This window comes from Mastigoproctus giganteus, chromosome 6 (assembly GCF_048544385.1).
Source record: "Mastigoproctus giganteus isolate SK-2022 chromosome 6, ASM4854438v1, whole genome shotgun sequence".
Classification (NCBI taxonomy): domain Eukaryota; kingdom Metazoa; phylum Arthropoda; class Arachnida; order Uropygi; family Thelyphonidae; genus Mastigoproctus; species Mastigoproctus giganteus.
Window position 1 is genome coordinate 204,375,790 of NC_143580.1, and position 25,866 is coordinate 204,401,655.

Sequence of the window (25,866 nt, forward strand, 5' to 3'; positions counted from 1 at the left end):
GGAATATGTTATAGGCCAAATGAGTATAATGAACAGCCATACAGAAAAAATATAGTGAACCAGCAAATGAGAATGCCTTATAATGGGGGATTTTAATTTTCATGATATGGACTGGAACTTTTGGATAGGTAACTCTCACACAGTATCAGAGCTTTTCTGGATGTTTGTTTGTTTGTTATTTGGTTTTTAGGAGCATTAGCAACTAAGGCCATATTGCTCCGGGGATATGCGGTGGTCATTCCCTGACCTTTCCGCATCCTCCGTATTTGGTGGTCACGGGCTCGAACCCCGGTCTAATCAAGAAGCATGTGCTGCGCACTGCTGCTCCTGCTCACCTGGCTACGGAGACGCCTTTTCTGGATGTATGGGATGACTGTTTTTGCACCAGCATGTTAGACAGGCAACAACAGAAAGCTCTTGACTGGGATCCTCTATGCCAGTGTTTCTCAACCTGTGTGCCACAAGTATGCTTCAGGTGTGCTGTGGAAAATGTAAATAAAAAAAATTTAATTAATCTAAGTTTTATAATAAAAATGAATTCAAATAAAAAATTTGTTTATTTATGCTGCACCTATCCTAGCCCCTTCCAGGGGTCAATGTGGCGTCACGTTTTGATTCCTAGTACATCTGTTCACCTTTGATCCTTTATTCACCTTTTGATTCCTAGTAGTTACCTTTATTCGGCCATTCTTATCACTTGAAAATCTCATCCAGGCACCCAGCAGTTGTATAGCGCAACTTGTAAGCAGCATAGTAAGAAATTTCCTTTGTATTTTTAAAGTACGTTTTGTGTTTTTATATCTCTAAAACATCATATTAACAGGAGAGATTGCTTCTACAGGGATGGGATACACTTAAATAGAAAGGGTGCAAGAATATTTGCTGATGCTATCGAGGCAGTGTTAGGTGGGTCGGAAAACTGCTAGCTTGGGGGGAGACAAAGACCAATAGATTGACAGTAGCCACTGGCAGAGGTGAAAGAGATTCTTGCACTGCTTCTATTAGAATGAGCAGAAGCCTGAAAAACAAGATGCATGGTATTTCAGAGACTGCTGGGAGCCATTGCAGTACAAGTAAACACATGGGTTGTGTTAGGGTAGCTAAGAATAGAAACAGGTGCAGGTATACTTGCGTGTACACCAATGCTAGGAGTTTAGTAAATAAATTAGATGAATTTGAGGTATTGCTCAAAACATCGAAGGCAGATATTGTTGGGATATCAGAGACGTGGTGTCACACAGATATAAGGGATGCGGAACTGTAATTTGGGGAGTACAACGTCTACAGAAAGGATAGACAGGATAGGAAGGGGAGAGGTGTTATGCTATTAGTTAAGAAACACATAAAAACCAAGGAAGTGAAGCCAGTCGACATTGCTGGACAGTGCAGTGTGGAGTCAGTTTGGTGTGACATAAACATTGGGAGATCAAAATTGAGAGTAGGAGTGTGCTATAGGCCTAATGACTCTGATGAGTATAATAAGGAACTGTACAGGGAAATAGAGTGGGCCAGTAAATCAGAGTGTCTTATAATGGGAGATTTTAATTTCCCAGATATTGACTGGATTTTGGGGGCTGGTTACTCACACACTAGCAGGGCTTTTTTGGATTTATTGGATGATTGTTTTCTACATCAGCATGTTCGGGAGGCAACTAGAGCGAGTAATACTCTTGATTTGATTATCAGCAGTGATTCTTCATGCATTAAGAATCTGCAGATAAATGAACCACTAGGTGGCAGTGATCACAGTGTGCTGAAGTGGGATTTACTCAAAGAGGTAACTACCATTAGGGGTAAAGGGAAGGGTTATTGCTTCCGTAAAGGCGACTACGATGGACTGAGACAGTATTTAAATTCTATACAGTGGGACCAACTGATGGTGTTACCAACAGCAAATTCAAAATGGGAAGCATTCAAAGAACTTATCTTGGAAGCTACTAGGCTTTACATACCAACTAAGAAATATTGTTCAAGGTTTAGGCCAAAATGGATGTCAGATGAACTAATGAGGCATATGACAGAGAAGAAAAATGCATGGGATACATACAAATTAACACATGACACAGAAGCCTGTGCTAGATACAAGTTGATATGCAACCAAGTTACAAAGGAGGTTAGGCAGGCGAAGGCAGATTACGAGAAATCCTTGGCAAGGGATGCAAAGAAAAACAGCAAAGAGTTCTTTACTTATGTAAACTCTAGAAGGAAGGGGATGAATCAGATTGGTCCACTTGATATTGATGGGTCAAGTGTTGATGATCCTGCTCAGGTAGCTAACAAACTAAATGAATATTTTGCATCGACATTCACACATGAGGAGTTATTCAGCGAGGGGAATGCCAGAGGTGTATTCAACTCTAGCAGTAAGCTACAGAATCTTGAAATAACTGGGAGTAAAGTGGAGGAGAAACTGTTGAAGATAAACACAAGAAAGGCACCCGGGGTGGATGGGATCTATCCAGTTATATTAAAGGAGGCAGCAAAGGAAGTAAGCAAACCCTTAGCCATAATTATGAGAGCTTCCTTGGACTCAGGGGAGGTACCCATAGACTGGAAATGTGCAAATGTGACCCCAATTCACAAAGGAGGATCAAAGGCTGACACAAGTAATTATAGACCTGTGAGCTTAACTTCTGTTCCAGGAAAATTAATGGAGGCACTGGTTAAAGAAGCACTGCAGGATCATTTAGACAAGACTTCAGTTATAGCTCAGACACAGCATGGTTTTGTCAAGGGGAAGTCTTGCCTGACCAACTTGATTGGATACTATGATGCAGTCACAAAAGAACTGGATGCAGGGAATAACTTTGATATTATATACTTGGATCTTAGAAAGGCTTTTGATACTGTTGCACATGGAAGACTGCTACACAAATTGGAGCAGTGTGACATTGGAGGCAAATTGCTGCTATGGATAAAGGGGTGGTTGAGGGGGAGAAGACAGAGAGTGGTAATCAATGGACACTGCTCATCGTGGACTGATGTTATTAGTGGAGTCCCTCAGGGCTCAGTGTTGGGTCCATTATTGTTTTCTGTATTTATAAATGATATTGATGATGGTATATCGGGCTTAATGTCCAAGTTTGCAGACGATACAAAGGTTGGCAGGGTTGTCAAGGACACTACTGACACTATGCTGCTGCAACAGGATCTGGAAAGGTTGAGCAGATGGGCTGAGAGGTGGCAAATGAAGTTTAACATTGACAAATGTAAAGTACTACACATGGGAAACAGCAACCCCAGAGCAACGTATCAACTCTGTGGTACAACACTGACAGTGGTAGAGAATGAAAGGGACTTGGGGGTGGGTGTGCAGGCAGATATGAACTTCTCTGAGCAGTGCAACGGGCTGCAAGAGTAGCTCATGGAGTATTGTCAATGATATACTGGAATTTTTCCAGCAGGGATAAGGAGGTGATTATTCCATTGTATAAGGCGATGGTCAGGCCACACCTAGAGTACTGTATACAGGTCTGGAGGCCTCATTTCAAGAAGGATGTAGAGCTGCTGGAACGAGTACAGAGAAGGGCAACAAGATTAGTGAATGGAACAAAGGGGTGCTCTTACGAAGAAAGGCTTAAGTTTTGCAAATTAAAGTGTCTGGAGACTAGGCACCAGCGAGGTGATCTGATAGAGGTGTATAAAGCCTTGAATGGTTTAAGCATGCTCAATGCTGATGGGATTCTTCCTCTAGCTCAGAAAAATCACCTGAGAGGGCATAAATTCAAATTGAGGAAAGACAGATGTAGGATAGACGTGCGGAAATTTGCTTTTAGCCAGCGGGTGGTTGGTTGGTGGAACAGACTTCCCTCCCATGTGGTGGAGGTTGATAGCCTAAATAAGTTTTAGGCGCAGCTGGACAGGTATTTTGAATGAACAGAGGGGTGAAGTGGAAGTGGTTTTTTTTTTTTTTTTTTTTTGGCTGATGCTGCATAAGCTTGCTTTCTTGCATCAAATGCCTCTACTAATGCTAATGCTAATATTCAGTTAATTCGTATAGAACAGGTATTTTCAATTAACTGTATTAGTTTCTATAAGTAACTTTAATTTTTTTAGAGATTATTAGCAATGGACAAATTTTTAGTGAAAGGAGATCAGAAGAGGCAACTTGATAACAACAAGCTTGGAGAAAATGACCAAAACAAAAACTAGCAACCATCAACATCAAAACAGAAGAAAACATGTTGTTGTAAATACGATGATGATTATTTTGTGATGGGGTTTTCATGTGCTGGTACCCGAGATTGTCCTCAATCTTTATGTGTGATATGTGGTTTAAAATTGTCGAATGAATCAATGGTGCCCAGTAAATTGCAGCGTCATTTTTCTACGAAACACGAGAATTATCGTCCAAAACTATGGAATATTTTAAAAGACTATAGACCTCTACTAGAAAACAAGGCACAGAATTTTAACTGGTAGCAAAAAAAAAAAAAAAAAAAAAAAAAAAAAGAAAAAATCTCACCTGATTGCAGAAAGTCTAATTTTGCCAGCATGTTGGGTAATCGTGAAAAGTATTTTGGGAAAGGAAGCTGGAAAAAAAATAATGACTGTACCACTCTCAAACAGCACAATTAGCAGCCGTATAAAAGAAATGTCCAATGATGTTGAAGAACAAGTTGTTCGAAATATTAATAATTTTGGGCAACTGTTTGCATTGCAAGTAGATAATTCTACAGATATTAGTGGGAAATCGCAATTATAGCATTTGTCAGGTTTATCGAAAACGACACAATTATTAATCTTTTTTTTTTTTTTTTGTGATGAACTTACTGAAAGAACAACCTGCCATGATATTTTTGAAGTAATGAATAATTATTTCCAAAAGTTTGGTATTTTATGGAAGTCATGTGTCGGCATTTGTACTGACGGTGCTCCCACGACAACAGGAGCACTAAAAGGATTTGTAAACTTAGTAAAACAATGCAATTCAAATATTGTATTATTACAAACACACTGTTTCATACACAGAGGAATTCTAGTAGCGAAGACAGTTGCACCTAATTTAAAACTTGTACTTGTTCAAGCGGTTAAAACAGTAAATTATATCAAAACTAGACCACAAAAAATGTGTTTTTGGAAAATTATGCGAGAAACTGGGAGTCTGATCATTTTTCTTTAAGAATGCATACTAAGGTTCGGTGGCTATTGAAAGGAAATGTGCTGAAAGGAAAAGGAAACGAGTTGCGTGAAGAAATGCTCATATTTTTTTCACTGGAGAAATCAGTATTTTGTGATGAAATTTGGTGCTGTAAATTAGTAGATTTATTTGCACAGCTTAATAAATTAAATATCAGTATGCAAGGCTCAGAGGAAAATTTACTCACTTCTACTGACAAGTTATTCACCTTTAAAGAAAAGTTGAGTACAGTCAGTCCTCGTATAGCATGATAGTTGTGTTCCTAGAAACCCTCGTGCAATGCAAAATCGCGCCTCCGTAGCCAGGTGGGAAGGAGCAGTAGTGCCTATCATATGCTTCTTGAATAGACCGGGGTTCGAACCCGTCACCACCAAATACGGAAGATGCGGAAATGTCAGGGAATGACCACCGCATATCCTGAAGCAATATGGCCTTAGTTGCTAATGCTCCTAAAAACCAAAACAACAACAACAGCAATGCAAAATCGTGCAATATAAACAACAGGCCCTATGGGAAAAATAGGGTTAGGTGCCGACCACCCAAGATTGAACACACATTTGTAACCAAAACATTACTAAACACAATAAATTATCATAATAAAATACTTACGTATTTTATTACGACTATTACATAAAAAAATATTGCTAATGCTTTTGCTTCTATCGTAAGCAAACTTGCTTTTTGTTTGATTTTCTATCAAAACAGATGACAGCTGTTCCATCTCTTCCAATTCTTTGTGTCTTGATATAATGGATTTTAATTACACTTTGAGTTGTTCATGCTATGAAAGTTGTTTTTATGCATCTTTCTAATTCTCGGCGTTGCCTCATTTAGGCCTGTAGCACTTGCAATATCACATGGTCTTTCATTTTGCTCAGTGTTTCACAATTTCATATTTTTTCTCTATCGACAGAGGCAGACTGGCCATAAGCCTTACCGGGGAAACCCCTGTGGGCCGGAGGCTGGTGTGATTTTGGCCATAAACCATAGTATGAGGCCACTACAAATTTTCCTGGGTAAGAATTTTTGACCCAGTCCGCCTCTGTTTATCGATATTGCTTTTCTTTTTCTCTCTGAATCTGCAGTGTCTTCACCAGGACGCTTCCTTTTCACACCTTTTAAGTATTTTATTCATTTTTAGGGAATAAAGCACAATTACAAAGTGAGGCACTTGATACACATAAACAAAGCTGCGCACGTGTAGCAACTGAATAAACAACACCGTAAAGGCAGAGATACACTATTAACACCTCACATTTTACTAAAGCACATTTCTGGGGGTTACTACCATAAAACAATAAAAACAATTTCCAGTTGCGTGTCTGCTGGTGGAATTGTTATAAACTGGTAGTAAACTCGATCTAATTGCATTTGCGATAATACCGATAGCTGGAATTGTGTGGGTTTTTACTTTATTATGGTGAAATCCCCTTCACTGATATAAAAAAACAAATACATTTTCAGAATCTTCTCTTCATTCTTATCGTGTTGCGTTCAGTTGGGGTGATTCCGCGTTCGACTGCCATTTCTTGTAAACACAAAGGTGAATCGTGCATAAGCGAATTCGGTTCGTGTTATATACGATATCGTTCCCCTATTTATAAATCGTGTATGATCGAATTCGTGTAGTGTAAACATGTGTTATACGAGGACTGACTGTATATGGAAAAAATATGTAAATGACAGAAAATTAGAAATGTTTCCTTTGACTGCCAGAACGAATTATATTAAAATAATTAATGTAATAAGCAAAACATTAGAGCTGTTAAAAACAAAAATTGAGCATTACTTTCCATCCTTTGATACCAAAAAATATTTATGGGTAAGAAACCTATTTGCAACAAGAAACCTTCCGACATTAGAATTAATCTGCAAGAGGAAGAAGAATTGGCTGAGATCTGTAGTGACAAGTTGCTGGAAATTCACTTTAATAATGCTAATAATATTAACAAATTAAAATATTTGCAAAATTCAAAATTAATATCCATGAATTTCGAAAAGGCAGTTAGAATTTTATTGCCATTTCCCACTTCCTACTTCCTACTTGTGCGATACAGGGTTTTCCACTTAAATGAGATTAAATAAAGAGAGAGAGAGAGAGAGAGAGAGAGAGAGAGAGAGAGAGAGAGAGAGAGAGAGAGAGAGAGACTAAAGTCGATAGAAGAGGAGCTGAGAGTAAGTCTATCCACAATAAATCTTCCTATTAAAAAACTGTGAGCCTTCCATTAAACCAATCGTCTCACTGATTAAAATGTTATAATTGTATATTTGTTTGTTTTTATATTTAAATATGTTAATTTTTTACATATTTTCTTTTAAATTTCACGTATGTTCTTTCAGATAATTTCTTTTATTTAAAATTTTATGCAATTCATGTACTGTATGTTCAGAAAAGAACATTAAAAGCATTTAAAACAAATAAGTGTATCTTTAAGTATACTCAACAGAAATAAGGTTAATTAACTTTCAGTTTGTAAATATATGTATATAAATAAATATTATATATATTATAAATATTATAATATATATTTTTTTTATAATTTTTATTTATAATATATTATATATATATATATATATATATATATATATATATATATATATATATATAATGCATAGAGCAGTGTTCTCAACAAAGGTCGAGAAACACTGCTCTATGCATTAAGAAGCTCCAGATAAAGGAAGGAAACACTAGGTAGTGGCGATCATTATATTTTGACATGGGATTTAATTAGGTTTAACTACTAGATAAAACCACAAGATATAACTACTATCAGTGGTAAAGGGAAGGAAAATTAACTTTTGCAAAGGTGACTATAATTGCTTTAGTTTTTAAATTGTTTTTGGTGGGACCAATTGATGATATTACCAATTTCAAATTCTGAATGGGAAGCATTCAAAGAACTAATCATAAAAGTTGCTAAGCTTTTTATACCAACTAAGAGGTACTGTTCAAGGTTTAGACCTAATTGATGTCAGATAAACTTGAGCCATCTTTGGACCTTTCTGAGAAGATTATTATCTTTTTTTTTTTTTTTTTTTAAGCATGGCTACCTGGACATGTTATTTCAAACATGTTCTTGCAATTATTTTACAGCAAAAAATTATAATTTCATATCTCTGACCCATTTATTTACTGAATTGTCAACAGGACATTATGGCTCCCTCCACCTTGTCACTTGTCTGCATTACATGGAGAATTTCATGTCTGCTCGAAACCTGACCTAAAATCCTTTTCTTCCTCTACTATTTTTAATTCATTCCCTCCAAGTGAAGGAGATAGGTTCATCATTTATTGATGTGCTTGTCTCCCACATCTTGCATCATCCACAATGATATCATGCCCATTTTTAAAGCATTTCTGCTTTTAAATATGCCTACCTCTTGATAAAGCTGTTCAACAAGCATTTCTGCAGTCTTTGATGCTGATTTCTTCAAAAAGAACAAAAAAAGCAAATTTTATAGATCTTATTAAAAAAAAAAATTTAAGAAACAACAATGCAAAATTACTTATCACCAACAACAGAAAAAATAAACTTTTGTGCATGTGCAGCATGCACAAAAGTTTCCCACATACCTCAATAATGGTTAGAAACCATTTTATTGAGGTATATGGGAAAAGACTGGTATAACCTCCAATGTCACCTAATTTTTAAACTCACTTGATTTTTTTTATCTCTGGGGTTATCTTGAACAGAGTGTTTCAGAAGAATCCTTGAACCATTCCTGCACTGAAGAAGGCAATCGAAGATAATTTTTTTTTTTGTGCCAGAGGAAACATTAGAGCATGTTCTTTACAACTTCACATGTGTCCACTTGAACTGCTAAATATAGTTCAAGTGTTGACATCTATTTCTAAACAATATCTTTGGATGAATAAAATGATATGATGAATAAAAACTAAACCTGTATTGTGGCTATTTGTGGTTGGTGGTGTGCTATTTCATTAAGAATCATCAATTCCCCCCCCCCCAAAGTAAAGTTTTAATAAATTGAGAATACTGGATTAAAGGCTTTGTTCCTTCCAGTATGTTTCAATAAAACAAAAATTTTGTTACAGCATGTGTGTTAAATGTCTCTTTATGTAAAATACAGTACAAGTCTTGTTAGGAGCCCATCACCACCAAATACGGAGGATGCGGAAAGGTCAGGGAATGACCACCGCATATTCCCGGAGCAATATGGCCTTAGTTGCTAATGCTCCTAAAAACCAAATAACAAGTCTTGTTAGATGGAATATTATGCCTAAATGAAGTAATCAGTTTCCAAGGAGAAATTCAACAAAGAAAAAAAAAAAAAGTGGTACTGCTTAAAATTATTAAAATTAATAGTATTAACTTTAATTCAGATTGTTAAACAGTAATAATAGTTATTAACAATTCCCTTTAATCTTATGAAATGAAATTTCTTTCTTAATTTTTTCCTTTCTCTTTGTTTCTTTATTAAGAAGATATATTTTGTCTTTATATTAGGTACTAGAAGAACTAAAAAAGCTTGTAAAGTATTGTCAAAAAGAAGCTCCTCATAAGACTGATATCCTTGCACTTTGTCTCAGTTCTCGCAAGAACCTATGTATTCATCCTGAGGTAACTTTTCCATTTATTTAAATAGTTACATTTAATATCATGGATTTTTTTTTTACTGCTCATATAAGGAAGCTTTACAGCTAGTTATTACAAAAATTGAAATATTTTCTTAAAATATTTCTTCTCTGGGTTATGGTTTAGCCAAACGTCTGGAGATGCTGTTGCACAGTAATGGTGATAGTGCTCGGGCTTAGGCTTTTAGAAACAACCACATTTGTCCATGCAGCCAACCAAAGTAAGAAACTAATATCATTTTTAATCAGATAACATCACTCATTATGTGAATCAGTTGTCAATTAAAAACTCAACTCACTGCTGTGACTGGTTTTAGAACTATTTGGTTCAATCAGACAGCAGGTAGCCCTATTAGCAACGTTGCTATTAGGGCTACCTGCTGTCTGCTGATGGTCTTTATTCTTTTTCCATGCAGGACTGACTTCATTGTAGAAGCAATGTATCTATATTATATTTTATTTTTGATGCTCATTGAAAACCTGAAAATTTTGTAAGACAGAAATAGCAGTCTTCTTTATACTTGGTCGGTTGGTTGGTTCTTGACATACTATGGGCATAGTGAATGCATGCTCTTCATTCCTTTCTTCCATTCAGTGAGGTTTATATGGCAAATATGTAGCATGCATACAGTTCCCAACTTGTGCTTCACTTTCTCAAGTGGAATCCGAAGTAGAGATAAAAATGTTTAAGTTTCATTATGGATTAGTATTGTGCTTTTAGGGTAAACTGCCTACACATATAAATAAAAATTTCGTGGTGAATTCATATAGTAATAGTGGTATTGGTTCTCCTTATTGATATTCAGAAAATCACTTTATACAAAGATAATAAAACATGTAACTTTACAACTAACATGCCCTCATAATTTTGTGTCATTGTGCAAATGATTTTTGAATGTGAGACATCTTTTTCATATTTCTCATGAAAAATGAGTTAAAACCTTTTTTTTAAACTCATTTCCTTGCTTTGTCTTTACTACTAAAGATCTCATGCTAACCAGACACTTTTTAATAGTATTAAAATATTATATACAATACACAAAAAATGATAAGATTACAATACACCCAGAATTATAAGATTATAAAATTTGGATTACTGTACTGTGTTCCACAAGTAGGACTATTTGATTAGAAGATGCAATTTGTTAATTTAATTTATTAACTGTGTAGCAGTTTCTCTAAATTGTTAGCCTTGGTTAACATACATTATAGAGGCGCCTCCGTAGCTAGGTGGGAAGGAGCAGCAGTGCGTAGCACACGCTTCTTGATTAGACCAGGGTTCGAGCCCATCACCACCAAATACGGAGGATGTGGAAGGGTCAGGGAATGACCACTGCATATTCCTGGAGCAATATGGCCTTAGTTGCTAATTCTCCTAAAAACCAAATAACAACAACAACAACATACATTATAGAAAAAGAGTTTCAAGTTATCTTGATTTTTGATAATTTTTTTCCTATTGCTTGTGATTGTTTCTCATTATTTAAGTTTTGTGAATAACATGAGTAAGATTGAAAACATTAGCTCACTTGCTGTTGTAATCCAGACTATTTTGATTACTGTTATGTGAAATAGTTCTCATTCACACTGTTTTGTAAATCATTGCACTGTAGCTGACTTCTGGTATTTTTATTTTGAAAAATACTGTCTTGCAATAACTGGATATAGGGAATGCTACTGGTCAATGTTTTTTTTTTTAAATAGACTGGAATGGCAGGTGTTTTCATTTGGAGCAGCTGGCAGTATGGTTCAAAATCTTCTTTTTGGATTAAAATTGTGCCCATCAAGTTCTCTAGGTGTTGGTGAGTCTGTCGATGGTTTATTTTTGCCCAACTTCTAAAGCATTTCAAAAATATGAGTAATTTTAATTTCGGCCTGTGCATCATTGCTTTCAACGGAACACAGTGCTGAAACGCCATATAGGTTTGGCTGTTGCTAACATTGCAATTTCCTGTTGTGGATCACCTTGATATTATTGCTTATTTTAAAACTTGAGTGGTGCAGTGAACTATTCTTGAATAGCACTAGTGATTCATGTCATTATTTAGATGATTGGCTTACTACAAACTAGTTTTTTCCTAGCTGTAAATTTTGTGTCCTATAATTATGTAGGGCGCCTCCGTAGCCGGGTGGGCAGGAGCAGCACACACTTCTTGATTAGGCCGGGGTTCGGCCTGTGACCACCAAATACGGAGGATGCGGAAAGGTCAGGGAATGACCACCGCATATCCCCGGAGCAATATGGCCTTAGTTGCTAATGCTCCTAAAAACCAAACAACAACAATAATTATGTAGCTATGGAGGCAGCCATTGCTTCTCCCTTGTGGTGGTAAACAAAGGCCTTTGTTTGCTGTTGTTGATCCCGTGACCACCAGGACTGTCTCTGATGCTGTAAGCCACTTTATTACTAACTCTAATGTCAAATAACAATTGGATACAATATTGTTGTGATCTGAGTGATGATGTCATAAATATTATTGATTGCAAAATTGCCTTAAATATTATATAATTGGATTGAGCTGTATTATTGTCTATTGAGGTGTGCATTATGGGTAAGTCTCTTCGTGAACCATTAAACTTGACACAACCGGGCACTGTATGCTAATATCGTAACCAGCAGCGTCCCTACCAATTCCATCCAACTTCACAAAAATCAGGAGCTTGCAGAATTTCCTGAAATTGTCAGGAGAATTGAACCTTTCAGGAGACTCTTCCCTGGGATATAGAACTTTCATCTCAAAGCTGATTATATGCTATGAGTTCACGTGACGCTACAACTGTGAATTTTTCATCGTGACAAATACGTGACAAATGTTATTGTCATGTATGAAAAAATTGCCAAGATGCGAAAGGATTTATCTAGTTTCCTCTCATTCGGGCAATTCGCATACTACAATGAGTTCCCATAATGGTATAAACTCTACATCTGAAGAGCCATATGACCAAGAGCTCCTTCTCTCTCCCAGATCTGGAGGTAAACCTAGGAGGAGGAGGAAGAAGACCAAGAGGAGGTTCAGGGTTAAGCCTCTTCTATCCTCTCGTAATCCCCCACCTGGCGATGGAACCAGCAGATCCTCTGCTCCTCAACCTGATGTGAGCACCTCTTCTGAACTGGACTTCAGCATCTCCATTCCTGTAGTGGCCTCCATCTTGGAGTCCCTTGTTAATGCTCCAATGGCACCGATCACTGCCTCCCAACCTTTCCAACTTACACCTGCTCAGCTATCTGAGCCAGCCGCTCCTTCCAAATTGACTGACTTGGCCTCCTCAGCACTACATGAGCCCTCTGAAGGAATTACTCCCCTGGACAGATGCACACAAGTATCCCAAGATGTTATGGCCTCTCCTGCCCTGGTCTCCCCGGTTGCCAGGGGTTCAGTGGTGACCTTTACTGTTCCACCTCTGCCAACAGCACCAGCTAATATTACCACCATGCCAACTCTGCCCTCAGCCCTTGAAAAATCTGTTACAAGCCATCTCAGGAAGTTTCAAGTGATATTCCTCAATCTAACCAGGAGAAAGTCATAACTAAAGATCTCACACTGAGTGAAAAATTGGAAACTAATGCTCCTACTGGTTACGTTAATGCTACTTCTTCGGACAAGAATATCGAAACAACTGATGATAGCCAAAATGTTATTGTCATGTATGAAAAAATATCCAAGATGCGAAAGGATCTATCTAGTTTTCTCTCATATGAGGGTAATAAAGTCACTAAGCAGTCGGGAAATGCTCTCATGGACAAGTGGCTTAATTTAGAATCATTTGCCACAACTCTTCTTATTGAGAATGAAAAATTGGAGGTGGTAAACTGTGAGATAAACACCCGAGCTCAATTATTAGAAAGGGTTTTAGATACCTTCTCTAACAGTTCATTTAATAGCTCTAAATTGGTTCAGAATCACTCTAGTCATGAACAGGACATGTCGGAGAAACCAAACAATGAAAATGTACAGCAATCCTCTATTGTCATGAAGATAACTCGTGTTTCTTCTCCTACAACACAGATAAAAAAGACCTTCGCTGATGTCGCTTGTTCCTCCAGGGAGGAAGTCAAACTAAAACTTGATAATGTACTTATCTTCACGGCTATGGAAGGAAGTACTTGCAAGTCTAGTTCTGATGTCAAAACTGTTGTTACCAAAACTCTTCAAAGGGACTTAAAAAACATCAAGATCAAATCTTTACATCTCATACGCAATAAGGGCGTTCTTTTAGAAGCAGCAACTTAGTCCGATTTAGAGTGTCTTTCCTCGTTGGAGTCATTTTCGTCTAAGGGTATTAGTTCGAGTTCCGCAAAAGGGTAATACCTCAGTCTTAATTTTTGACATACCAAACGAGTTAACTAAGGACGAAATTCTGGAGAATTTACATGTTAAAAACTTGAGTAATTCTGGTTTCACCCTGGAGGAGATCAAAAACGAAACATTTTTCCAATTCTCAACTAAGGCCAAAGCTGGGTCTTCTGTAAACTGGGTTGTCAGTTCCAGGGTACTGATACAAGTATCAGTACCCTGGAAAGAATATATCTAAGCTGGAGTTCCCATAAGTTTAGGCCATACACAGTGGTAACAAAATGTTTTCTGTGCTTGGGATTCGGATATACCACACAGTTCTGTATGCATGAGTCTCCCTCCTGTGGACATTGCACACACAGCGGACATGTGTTCAATGAGTGCCCGAACAAAACTGAGGATCTTCTACGTATCAATTGCAAAAGAGGGAAATAAGATTATCACTGTTCTGTTAAGGACAAAAACTGTCCTAGTAGTAGTAGTAGTAGTAGTGGCATGTGATGCAAGAAAGCAAATGTATAAGCTTATGCAGCATCAGCCAAAAAAAAAAAAAAAAAATCACACCATTCCCTCCAAATGCCTGTCCAGTTCCTCCTTAAATTTATTCACCCTATCAACTTCCACAACGACAGATGGAAGTTTGTTCCAGCAATTAACCACCCGCTGGCTAAAGGCAAATTTCCGCACATCTAATCTACATCTGTCTTTTCTTAATTTGAATTTATGCCCCCTTAGGTTCGTAATCTGAACAAATGGAAGGATCCCATCAGAATTCAGAATGCTGAACCCATTCAAGGCCTTATACACCTCAATCAGATCACCGCGCAGGTGCCTAGTCTCCAGCCACTGCAATTTGCAGAACTTAAGCCTCTCTTGATAAGAGGATCCCTTCATTCCCCTCACCAATCTTGTTGCCCTTCTCTGTACACGCTCAAGTAAATCTACATCCTTCCTAAAATGAGGCCTCCAGACCTGTACGCAGTACTCAAGGCGTGGCCTGACCATTGCTTTATACAGAGGGATAATCACCTCCTTTTCCCTGCTAGCAAAATTCCTATATATCATTGACAAAACCCCATGACCTGCCCTGGCAGCCTGTGTGCATTGCTCAGAAAACTTCATATCTGACTGCACAATTACTCCCAGGTCCTGTTTACAAGAGGGCCTTAGAAACTGCAAGTTTGAGGATTGCCGATGAATAACTTGATGCCTGGTCCATAAACAGTGTGAATAGTGACTGCCATAATTTGAATAGTGCTTCTGTCCCCAGTGTGCTGCGAAAATCACGTGAAATAAAGGTAATGCAAATTAATGGGAAGCGTTCCAGAGTTGTTGCAGATGAAATTAGAATTGCCGCCAAACAAAACCATATGGATATAGTTACAATCCAGGAGCCATATGTTACTGAGGGACATATGGGTAATCGCATAAGAGTTCTTAGATTTCCTCTGTCTACTCATGTCATCCAGCCTGAACAGCATGATCCTAAAACTTGCATTTTAGTCATGAATGAGAATTTAGATGTGACTGTAGTTAATGGATTGTGTAATTAGTTTGTGGCCTGCACTCTCATCACAATCTCTGCCTTTAGTTTATACATTGTCTCTCTATACTGCCCACCATCTGGTGACCTGACCGATTCACTGAATTATCTTGAGTCTGTCAATCTTCTCGGTCCCAGTAATATTTTAATTTCTGCAGACATAAATGCAAAATCGGAATTCTGGTATAGTTCTCGAACAGACACTCGGGGTGAAATGATGGAGGAGTTTATCATTAACAACAATATGAAGATTTATAACATCCCTCAGCAGTTCACCACTTTCTCAAGCTCATCTGGAGAGTCGAATATTGATATTACCGTTTTCAAACTCTCATTGCAAACTTGATATATCTGAATGGACCATTCAGCCGTCTTGCACATGCAGTGATCACCGAGCTATCTCTTTTACTGTGTCAGCTCCTCATTCTGTCTCTTCACTGTCTTGTGAAAGTACAGTACTCGAATTCACACGATTCTCATTAAATAATATTGACTGGGATATCTTTAAATTCTCCATAGATACTGACTTTCCTGCTTCTGCTTCTCCTCGCCTTGATACTATGTCTGCTGCTGCATCTTATTTTCAGAAAACCCTGATAACAGCATCGTATAAATCGGCTAGGAAGAAGTGTATTAATGTGAAAACTTTCTCTTGGTGGTCTTCGAACTTGTCTGCCCTTAGGATACAAGTTCACTAAGTGTGTAGGACTTACCAGAGACATAGACACTTGTCTCCTGAAGATGTTGAGATACTCCATAGTCGGTATATTAATCTTAAGAAGAAATATGTTAGGGCAATTGTCACTAGAAAAAAGGAAACCTGGTCCGATTTTGTTCAAAACTCTGGGAACGCTAACCCATGGGGGCTATTATACAAAATTATGAGAAACGAACTTAAAACTAAAGAAGTCTTTGAAACTATTGTACATAATGGTGTCGAGACTAAAAACTGGTCCGAATCTGTAAGTGTTATACTTGAAAACTTGTTTCCAATTGATGATTCAGGTTGTGACACTGAAATTCATAGAGGTATTCGCTCTGCAAACTCCTTGTACATATCAAATTCTTATTCGAAACCATTTACTGCTGCAGAGTTAGAGACAGTTATAAAGCAGATCAATATAAAAAAAATGTCCGGGTATGGATATGCTGGAGAATATATTTATTGTGAAGACTGCAAAACTTAAACCTGAAATTCTATTACAGTTATTTAACAAATGCTTGGAGGAGGGACACTTTCTGGACCTGTGGAAAACTGCTCTTCTGAAACTGATTAAGAAGTCCAACGATCCCCCAGACAAGCCTAGATCTTATCGGCCAATTTGGGAAAATTGTTGGAATGCCTAGTTGCCCTAAGTTTGAACTCTCTTTTCCTTGGAAAAAATCTCCTTGCGACCAACCAGTATGGTTTTTCTCCAGGCCAATCTTGTGAGGACACCCATGTAGATTTTATTTGCCATGTTGAAAACTCCCCGTTCAAATACACATTGGCTATATTCATAGACTTCAAGGGTGCCTTTGATTCCCTTTGGTGGGATAGCGCCCTCAAACGTCTACGTTCTGCAGAATGCCCTCAACAGTTATGTCTTCTTGTCAAGAGCTATTTTACAAACTGACTCATCACAGTCAGATCCAAGCATAACCAGATTCTACATCAAATTTCTAGAGGGTGTCCTCAGGGATCTTAGGACCGTTATTCTGGAACGTGGTGTTACAGCACTGGATAAAGAGAACATTTGAAAATACCAAGATAATGGCTTATGCAGATGATCTAACAGTACTTCTTAGCAGCAACTCAAGATCTGCCTTGGAAACATCAGCTATAATAGCCCTAGAAGACGTATAGATTTGGACCCATGAAAATAAATTGAAGATAAGTCCTTCCAAGACCAAGATCATGGTTCTTGGGGGTAAACTTGACATCTGGCATCCACCTACGTGTAAAATTGGCAATGATCAAATCCCTATAGTTACGAAAACTAAATTTTTGTGAGTTATTATTGACCAAAAATTGAATTTTGTCAAGCCTTGGTGCAAAATTTAAACGCTTTGCCAATGCTGTAGTTGGAGTTTCTTGAAATGAGTGGGGTCTCTCCAGACGATCCTTGAGGCTCTACTATACAGCTGTGTTTTTGTCCCTGTGGTGGCCTATGCTGCAGACGCATGGTTCCATAGGGTCAAAATTGTAAAGTTCAAAGCTAAATTGATGAGAATAATGTTACTAAGTGTTTTGAAAGCCTGCCGCAGAGTCTCAACGGCCGCACTTCAGGTCCTGGCTGGTTTTCTGCCTCTCGACTTACACGTGATCTACAGAGGATTGACTTACAGACTAAAATGTAAAATTCCCTCAGAACTTTTTGGAATCACAATTAATTTAGACTCAGATGTCAAACATGAACGTAAAAGAATCTGGAATGAACTAATAACCCTTTGGCAATCCAGATGGGACACTTCAGTTAACTGTGTTACGAGAAAATTCTTCTGCCAGGCCTACACATTAATGAACAAGAAAATGAATGTCTGGTTATGGTCTCAGTATGGATATGTTTACTTCGTACTTGCTGACTGGTCACGGTTCGATGAACATGAAATTATATAAATTTAGGTTGTCAACAACAGATCTATGCCAGTGTGGAGAGGTTTAAGACTGGCAACTTGTACTGTATTTATGCCCAAACTATACGGATTCTAGGGCCAGGCTTAGGGAAGCAGTGCCTAATGTTTCCACTGGTCAAGAGTTAGTGTTGGTGCGGGATGCTGATAATTACTGAGTGCTGTAGTCTTTTGCAAAAGAAGCTTTTATGAGAAGACTTGTACAATCTCAGATGACAGCAGTTATTCACGCCTCTGGCCTGAACCAAACTTGACATTCAATTTAATGTTTATGATGAACTGTCTGGCTGTGTCCTCATCAGTTTATAAAATAATAGATTTTGCTGTATGATTGCTTTAGATGAGTAAATCGTAAATTTTTTTTTTTTTTTTTTTTTTATACATGGCATAGTAAAAAGGTGTGAGGGGGAGAGAGAAAATCTCTCTTTTTCTCTTGCTCTTTTTTTTTTTCTTTCTTTTCTCTTTGCAATACACCACGGGAACTCCCCTCTCTCTCGCTCTCTCTTTTTTTTTTCTTAAAACGCCGTGGGAACTCCTCTCTCTCCTCCCCCTTTTTATATGCCACGGAAACCTCTTTTTTTTTTTTTTAATATGCCACGGGAACCCCACCCCCTTTTTAATGCCATGGGACTCCCCCCCCCGGAATGGGCCCCCCAGAGGAATCTGGCCCACCTTTTGGGAAACATTAGGGGGGTCAGAGTCTTGAATTAAGACATCATGAACACTATTGGGACAATCCACCTTCCCATGGTGTGGATGAGTACCCAGAATCATCTGTCCAGGTGACTGATGCTTCTGGGTAGCCAAGTGGCCAGAACACACAAACCTACGTCACACACACATATCTCGCCCATTTGTAGTGATACTGTTCTTCACAGAGATACAAAGTGGAGATGAACTGACATTCAAGGAGCTGCCGTTTACAAAAACACGTCTTTTTAACTTGATTTGACCCTTCTCTGTTTTTCCATCATACCATAATTGGTGACAAAGAGTTACTCCTCATTTTGCAGAAACTCAATTTTTCTTTGTCTTTTGCCTTTCACAAAAAAAAATAATAATAATAAAATTACATTAAAATTGGTATATATTTTTAAACATTTTTCAAATTTCTGCTTATTTTCATTAATGAATTATATCATTAAAGAATTATTTTCGATGATAGCATTGTTCGTTATTATGTGCAGTAATTTCATAGTAATTGTGTAGTGCTAAGCTAATTAACAATGTCTTTCAATAAGATGACAAAGAAATGCAAAGTAAAATTTTAGAAGATATATATGCAAGGTTTTCCTTGTATTGTAAAACCTAGAAAAGGTGATGCATGCCTTATATACCATGCCTTATAATCACATATGTATATGTGATTTTTCAATTTCAAGATGTGAGAAACATGATGTAATCAGACATTTGCAAACAAATAAACATAACAACAGCAAGAAGTGCATAGAAAGAAATGCAATAATAGAGATGCATTTCAATGATTGTGTCATATGTGCCAAATGTTGTCTTAGAACTTAATGTTCTGAGTTGTGCTGATTGTGCAGGTGCACTGTGCAGAAATATGTTTCCTGATAGCAAAAAAAAAAAAAAAAAAAAAAAGGTTGTGTGAGAACAAAAACAACAGGCACTGTTAGTGAAATCACAGCAATAGGAAAAGAAGTTGTGATTGCTTTGAAAAATGGGTCATTTTTGATTTCTGCAGATGGCAGTAATCAGAGTGGTTCCAAGCTATTTCCCATTCTGGTGACTTTTGTAATAAAAGAAATTATCAAATCAAAAGCAACTTGTTCTCAGTGCTTCCTTTGGAGGGTGACTTTACAGGGTACAGTAGTGGACCTCTTCTGTAAAACCTGAAAGCATTTGGAATTCCTTCAAAAAACTTGTCAGACACTTAATGTTAATAATGCATCTGTTTTGGTTGCAAGTCTGAAGACAAAGACTGGAATAGTAAGGATATTAAAAGAGAAGATCGAACAATTTGTGGTAATAGGCTGTACTTGTCATCTGATTAATTTGTGCACTACATGCCTTCCTGTGAAAGTTGATGAATACTTAGTGGAAATTTACTATCATCTAGAAAGAAGTGCTAAAATGAAAAGATAGATTTAAGCAATTTCAACTAATCCATGTGCTTTTGGAAGGATGTGTGCAGATGGCTACCTTTGGTTAAATGTGTAACTAGACTGGCTGAACAGTGGCAAGTTCGACAAGTCTGCTTAAACAAGGTATTAGAAGTGGTGAGAAAAGCAATATGAGTAATTTTGAGAATTATCAAATTGAAAAGTACAAGTGATTACTAATGAGTGTCACTGACTCATGTTCACGATCAAAAAGTTTTGAAAGAAGACAAATTAATGAACTTGAGAAAAAGAACTTCTAAATTGGAAACTTTTCTAAAAGTAATCTTAAACAGGCTAAGAAAGCTTATAATTCTAGGTATGTCAGTATCCTCACTCGTGCAGGAAGTCTGTTCATGTTTCTCTTTCTCTCTCTTCTGGCTTGAATATAGTAATTTTTTTTGCATCATTTAAATGTTATGTCAGTGTTTGAAAACCCAAACATATCTCATCAATCCAACATACCTTATGTCCATTTACTGAAGTCATTACTCCTAGTTATGTTGAAGAATATTATGTGCAAATTTATTTATCAGCAGTTTCAAATCTCCCACTTCTATTTTGGGTATTGATTATCTTAGCAGATTAAACCAGATGGATTATTCTGGCTTACTCATAGGCATTTCTACTGCCAAGATTGTAGAATGTAAAACAAGATGAGAAGATTCTGTTCTTTTACTCCATGACTTAATTGGTGTACAAGTTTCTATTAAAAAGGTGATGCTCTTATGTGTTTATTGTTGCTTTTGATTTTATTATTATTATTTTTTTTTATGGATGGCCCAAACACAAACAGTATTAGAACCTGTAACACTTAGTGCCATGTGTAGGTTGCAGGTTGAGAAGATGAAAAAGGTACTTGTTGACATTACACTTGAATATCTGTGGATTTTAATTTTCAGGAAATACATATGAAGGGAGGTGTTCCAGAAAACAAGTTCGAAGGAATAAATGAGGAAGAAGAAAAGTTGGTTCTGTGAGTTTGAATTTGGACAGTAAATGGACGTTGACTGGTTGCGGTATGTTCAGACTGGTTTGGAAGGGGGAGAGAGAGAGAGAGAGTGAGTGAGAGAGAGAGGGGGGGGAAATTATAGAAGCCAATTCAGAACCAATGGAAGTATCTATAGAAAAGGCATGAAGCAGAAACAGTCTGTGAGACAGAGAGTGGAGAAACTTTTTAGAGATGAGTCATTAATTAATCTAACTGCCCTCTTTTGAATGGAGTCTAAAAGCATGAGAGAAGTTATGGGGGGTGCTGCCCCCAGATGTGGGAGCAACATTCCATGGAAGGGTGGATTTGAGATTTGTACAGAGTGAGTAGCTGTACAGAAAAAAAGTAATGTTGAGAGTGAAAGTGAGAAAACAATTTTTTAGATGCAGAGGAAGCAATATTTGTAATGTGCTTATGCCAAGAGAGATTAGAAGTCAGGGTAATCCCGAATAGAGATCTATGATATGATCTTGTCTAGAAATCAGAGTATCAATGAGAATAAGCATAAGAGCAGAAGAACCTTTTTGTGAGATATGTTGTTGTTATTTGGTTTTTAGGAGCATTAGCAACTAAGGCCATATTGCTCCGGGGATATGCGGTGGTCATTCCCTCACCTTTCCGCATCCTCCATATTTGGTGGCTCACGGGCTCGAACCCCGGTCTAATCAAGAAGCGTGTGCTACGCACTGCTGCTCCTGCCCACCTGGCTACGGAGGTGCCCTTGTGAGATATAAGACAGGACTGAGTTTTAGAAGATGGAAATCAACTAAGTTATCTTTGTCCCACTAGGGAATTATTTGAAGATTCAGCATTTAAGGAATTGGTAGCAGATATTTGAGGAAGTTGAAACTGTTTCTATAGGACAAAGTTTCTCAAACTGAAAGCTAGAATGCAATATGCTATCATCAGCAAAACTATGGATAGGATTTCTGGTGAGTGGAAGATCATTAATATACAGGAGAAAAAAGAGTGGAAGAAAGAACTGAACCTTAGGGAGTACCAGCACTGTAGTTATGAGATATCCATCCACCATCACCCACAGTGAGCAGTCATTGAGAAAACTGGATAACCAATTACAAAAAACAGGAGGCAAACCATAAGATTAAAACTTATTTGGAAGACCTTTATGCCAAACAGGATCAAAAACCTTAGAAATGCCAAGAGTAACTTCTTGAGTTTCACCAAACTTTTCCATTTAATTTGTCCACAGATGTCCATCACCAGTGGATCATTAATCCAACCAGGGAAAAGAAGAATAGAAATGTCGTAAATCATCCCAGTTTGCATTCTTGTAATGCCAAACAACACTCCAGGTTGAGAATGGCCATCAGAAAAAGGCTCCATTGGAGAAAAGACCATCACCAAGTTATAATCTGAGTTGCCTAGAGGACTACTCACCTCACCTGTGTACTTAAAGGATTATTTGTGAGAAAAAGATCAAGCATGTTGGCTGCGTGGTTAGGACTGTGGTATTCTGGTAGGTAAATGAACAATCTGTGTGTGGTCATTAGTAATTGCAAAATTAGAAAATGGAAGCCGCAGTTGTGAATATTAAAATCACCAAGGAAAATTTCCTCACTGTTAGTAAAGTTGGACTGGAGAAAGGAAGTCAAAGAGTTCCAAATGATTAGTGGAGTTGGGAGAATAATAGAGGCAGCAATTTGACAGGAGGGAGGGAGGGAGGGAGGGAGGGAGGGAGGGAGAGAGAGAGAGAGAGAGAGAGAGAGAGAGAGAGAGAGAGAGAGAGAGAGAGAGATTTGAAGCAAGAGAAGATTGTAAAGAGGAGATTCAAAATTACTAAGTCTCTGACAGGGAATATTAGAGAAGACTATACACAGGTAGCATCTTTGAAGCAAAAGTAATCATACAGCAAATAATTAGAATAACTGAAATGAGCAGTAGTTGAATCAACTGAATATTGTAATTGTAATTCTGTCAGAAAAAGTAAGTGGGGTTTGGCAGAGTGTAAGTGAAATGGACATCATTGAGATTAGAACTGAGTCCACTTATATTTGTGAAATGAATGAGGAAGTGTTTGAGAGGTTTAAATCTTTTTGCAAATAAGTTTCTTCTGTTAGTGTGACTATTCATGATATATTCAATAGTATGAAAAGGTGGGGAGGATCATATATGAAGTAATGTAATTTCTGGATATGGTATTATACACATATATCTGATTCCTGGTTCCTTGAAAATGCCCCCCCCCACCCTGTATATATACGACTCAGCCCCCTCCAGTCACTATCTAGCAAAGTAGAGGCTGCAGATTATACAGTAGCTGATCTGGATGATTCCTAGAGCAGGGGTGGCAAACCTTTTTAAGGGTGCATTCCAAAATTGGCTAAATCTTTTTAAAAAACTATCCTTGCATGCCACTCAGAATTTTGCAAAGTATAGTAGAACGTCGATTATCCAAACCACCGGGTCTCATTTGAGACCCAACGGCTAAAAGACCAGATGAACAACGGTACAAAACATTACACACCACAATATCCACACACTTTTAAACCTCTGGCCTCTACAGTGTTCTGTATCACACCACAATGTATATTACACGGAGATGGGGGAAACACCTGGTGCCGTTAGACCCTAAACACACTATACACTATCCAAACCACCGTCACTCCCTCAAAAAAAGAACAGTATCTACTTTTAGTGCATTGGTTGTAATGCTGAAATATTACTCCTGCCGCTTAATGTATTTAAAGGCTCACTCGCACAGAGATTTTCACTGTGCTGGAAACTGCAATGGCATGGTGAGAGCAATGGTGTGAATGCAGTTCTACGGAGATGCTGATATTAAAGAGGACAAAAGACAATCCCTCATGGTTCAAAGAAAAATTCAAGAATACATATTTTGAAAAATAAACCTTTCCAAGATTCATTATTCAGTACTCTTATTTGTGTGCAATTGCTTGTGTTTGTTTATTTCTGTTTATAAAAAAAATCTGTTTATATAAAAAAATGGTGGTTTATAGTAACCATGTAAAACAATAAGGTAATTTCAAAATAAATATAATATACAATTGTTCAAAATGTTTTGGTTATTATTTACAAACCATTTCTTAAATCAATTATTTTTTATAATACTTCCTATTTCAAAATACAGTATTATATTTCAAAATACCTTTGTTCAATAATTTAATTGTAGACCCAGTTCCACTTTGTTTCGTATAAACTGGGTATTCTCTTGTATGTTTGTTTATCCAAACTATTTGATTAACCAAACCAACCTTGGTCTCAGTTAGTTCGGATAATCGACATTTTACTGTATTGTTATTTTCTCATACACGTTTTACTTGACAAAAGCGTAACCAAAAAAAGAATGAAATAAATGACATTATTTCAAAGATGCTTTAATAGAGGTATTAAAATAAAATCCTTCATAACAAAAATGTAACTTTTAGCTTACAGAACAAATTTAATATAAAATGATAAAACCTCTTTTATATTATAAATATAAAACATAAATATGATTTCTGTTGCTGCACCATTGACAACAGATACTTTACATCAGGCTAATACTTGGTAACTTTTAGAGCTATGCATGCAGCACTAGTTGCATCCATAAAGCTATGCATGCAGCACTAGTTGCATCCATAAAGCTATGCATGCAGCACTAGTTGCATCCATAAAGCTACTCATATGACTAGGCTTAACAAAGTTCATCACTGAGAACAATGACCTACAAGAATATGTTGATGAGGAAAATGTTAGTAATGCTGTTTAAAGATTTTATTAAACAGACAAAAGTTTCAGGAATGGAATTCCAAACTTTTAATACCTCATTTTCTGCAGTTTTCGTAGCTAATCCCATCATTAATCGTTCCCCTTTCAGTATTTTCTAAATCAGCTCTAAGGTGATTTAGAAATTGAAATTTTTGCCTCCAAATTGAGCTGCTCCGAAATTCAATCAATTGCATTTCAAAATCATCCAGGTCAATCCACTGAAACACTTTCAGGTTCAGTTCGGCTAGTTTTACACTTTCTTAAAATTTTTGCAGTTTTGCAGTTTCTTCCAGTTCTCTGAACTTGACAAATCTGAAGAAAACTGTTCAATTGTTGACTCAATTTTTGTGGGGCGCTCTGAATTCTGCATGCTCAAAAAATTTGTATGCGTGCCATAGGTTTGCCACCTCCATCCTAGAGAGTTACCAATAGGTTTGGTCCAGTGGACTATACAGGGTGATTCACTACCAGTGCGACAAACTTGCAGGAGGTGTAGGGGGCACAAAGATGAATCAGAATCACATAGCATTGCAGGGTCCGAAATGCCTTCGTCATGTGGTAGAGGACGTTGAACGGGAGGTCGCGTGAACAGCGATCCCGCTGGAAGTCAGCATTTGCGAATCGGTTCCCGAGGCAGTAGGATGGACGAGTATTCAAATGTTGAACTGGCCGACATGCACCTCGCGTATGGAGCTGCGGACTGTAACGGGCGCGCCGCTCTGCGCTTGTACCAGGAACGTTTCCCGCACAGTCATCTCCTCATCATATGATTTTCGCACCTGTGCACAGAAGGTTACGTGAGACTGGTTGTTTCACGAGAGGTACCATGAATCGAGAG

At 37.5% G+C, this 25,866-nt stretch overlaps 1 protein-coding gene across 1 annotated transcript in view; it reads left to right on the forward strand.

Moving 5' to 3' along the window:
• Positions 1-25,866, forward strand: part of Xpd (general transcription and DNA repair factor IIH helicase subunit Xpd) — a 279,740-nt gene that overhangs the window by 19,904 nt on the left and 233,970 nt on the right. Inside the window, exon 5 of the mRNA XM_090376384.1 lies at positions 9,610-9,723. Within this exon, the coding sequence (XP_090232510.1) occupies positions 9,610-9,723 (114 nt within the window). The remainder of the gene's footprint in view (positions 1-9,609; positions 9,724-25,866) is intronic.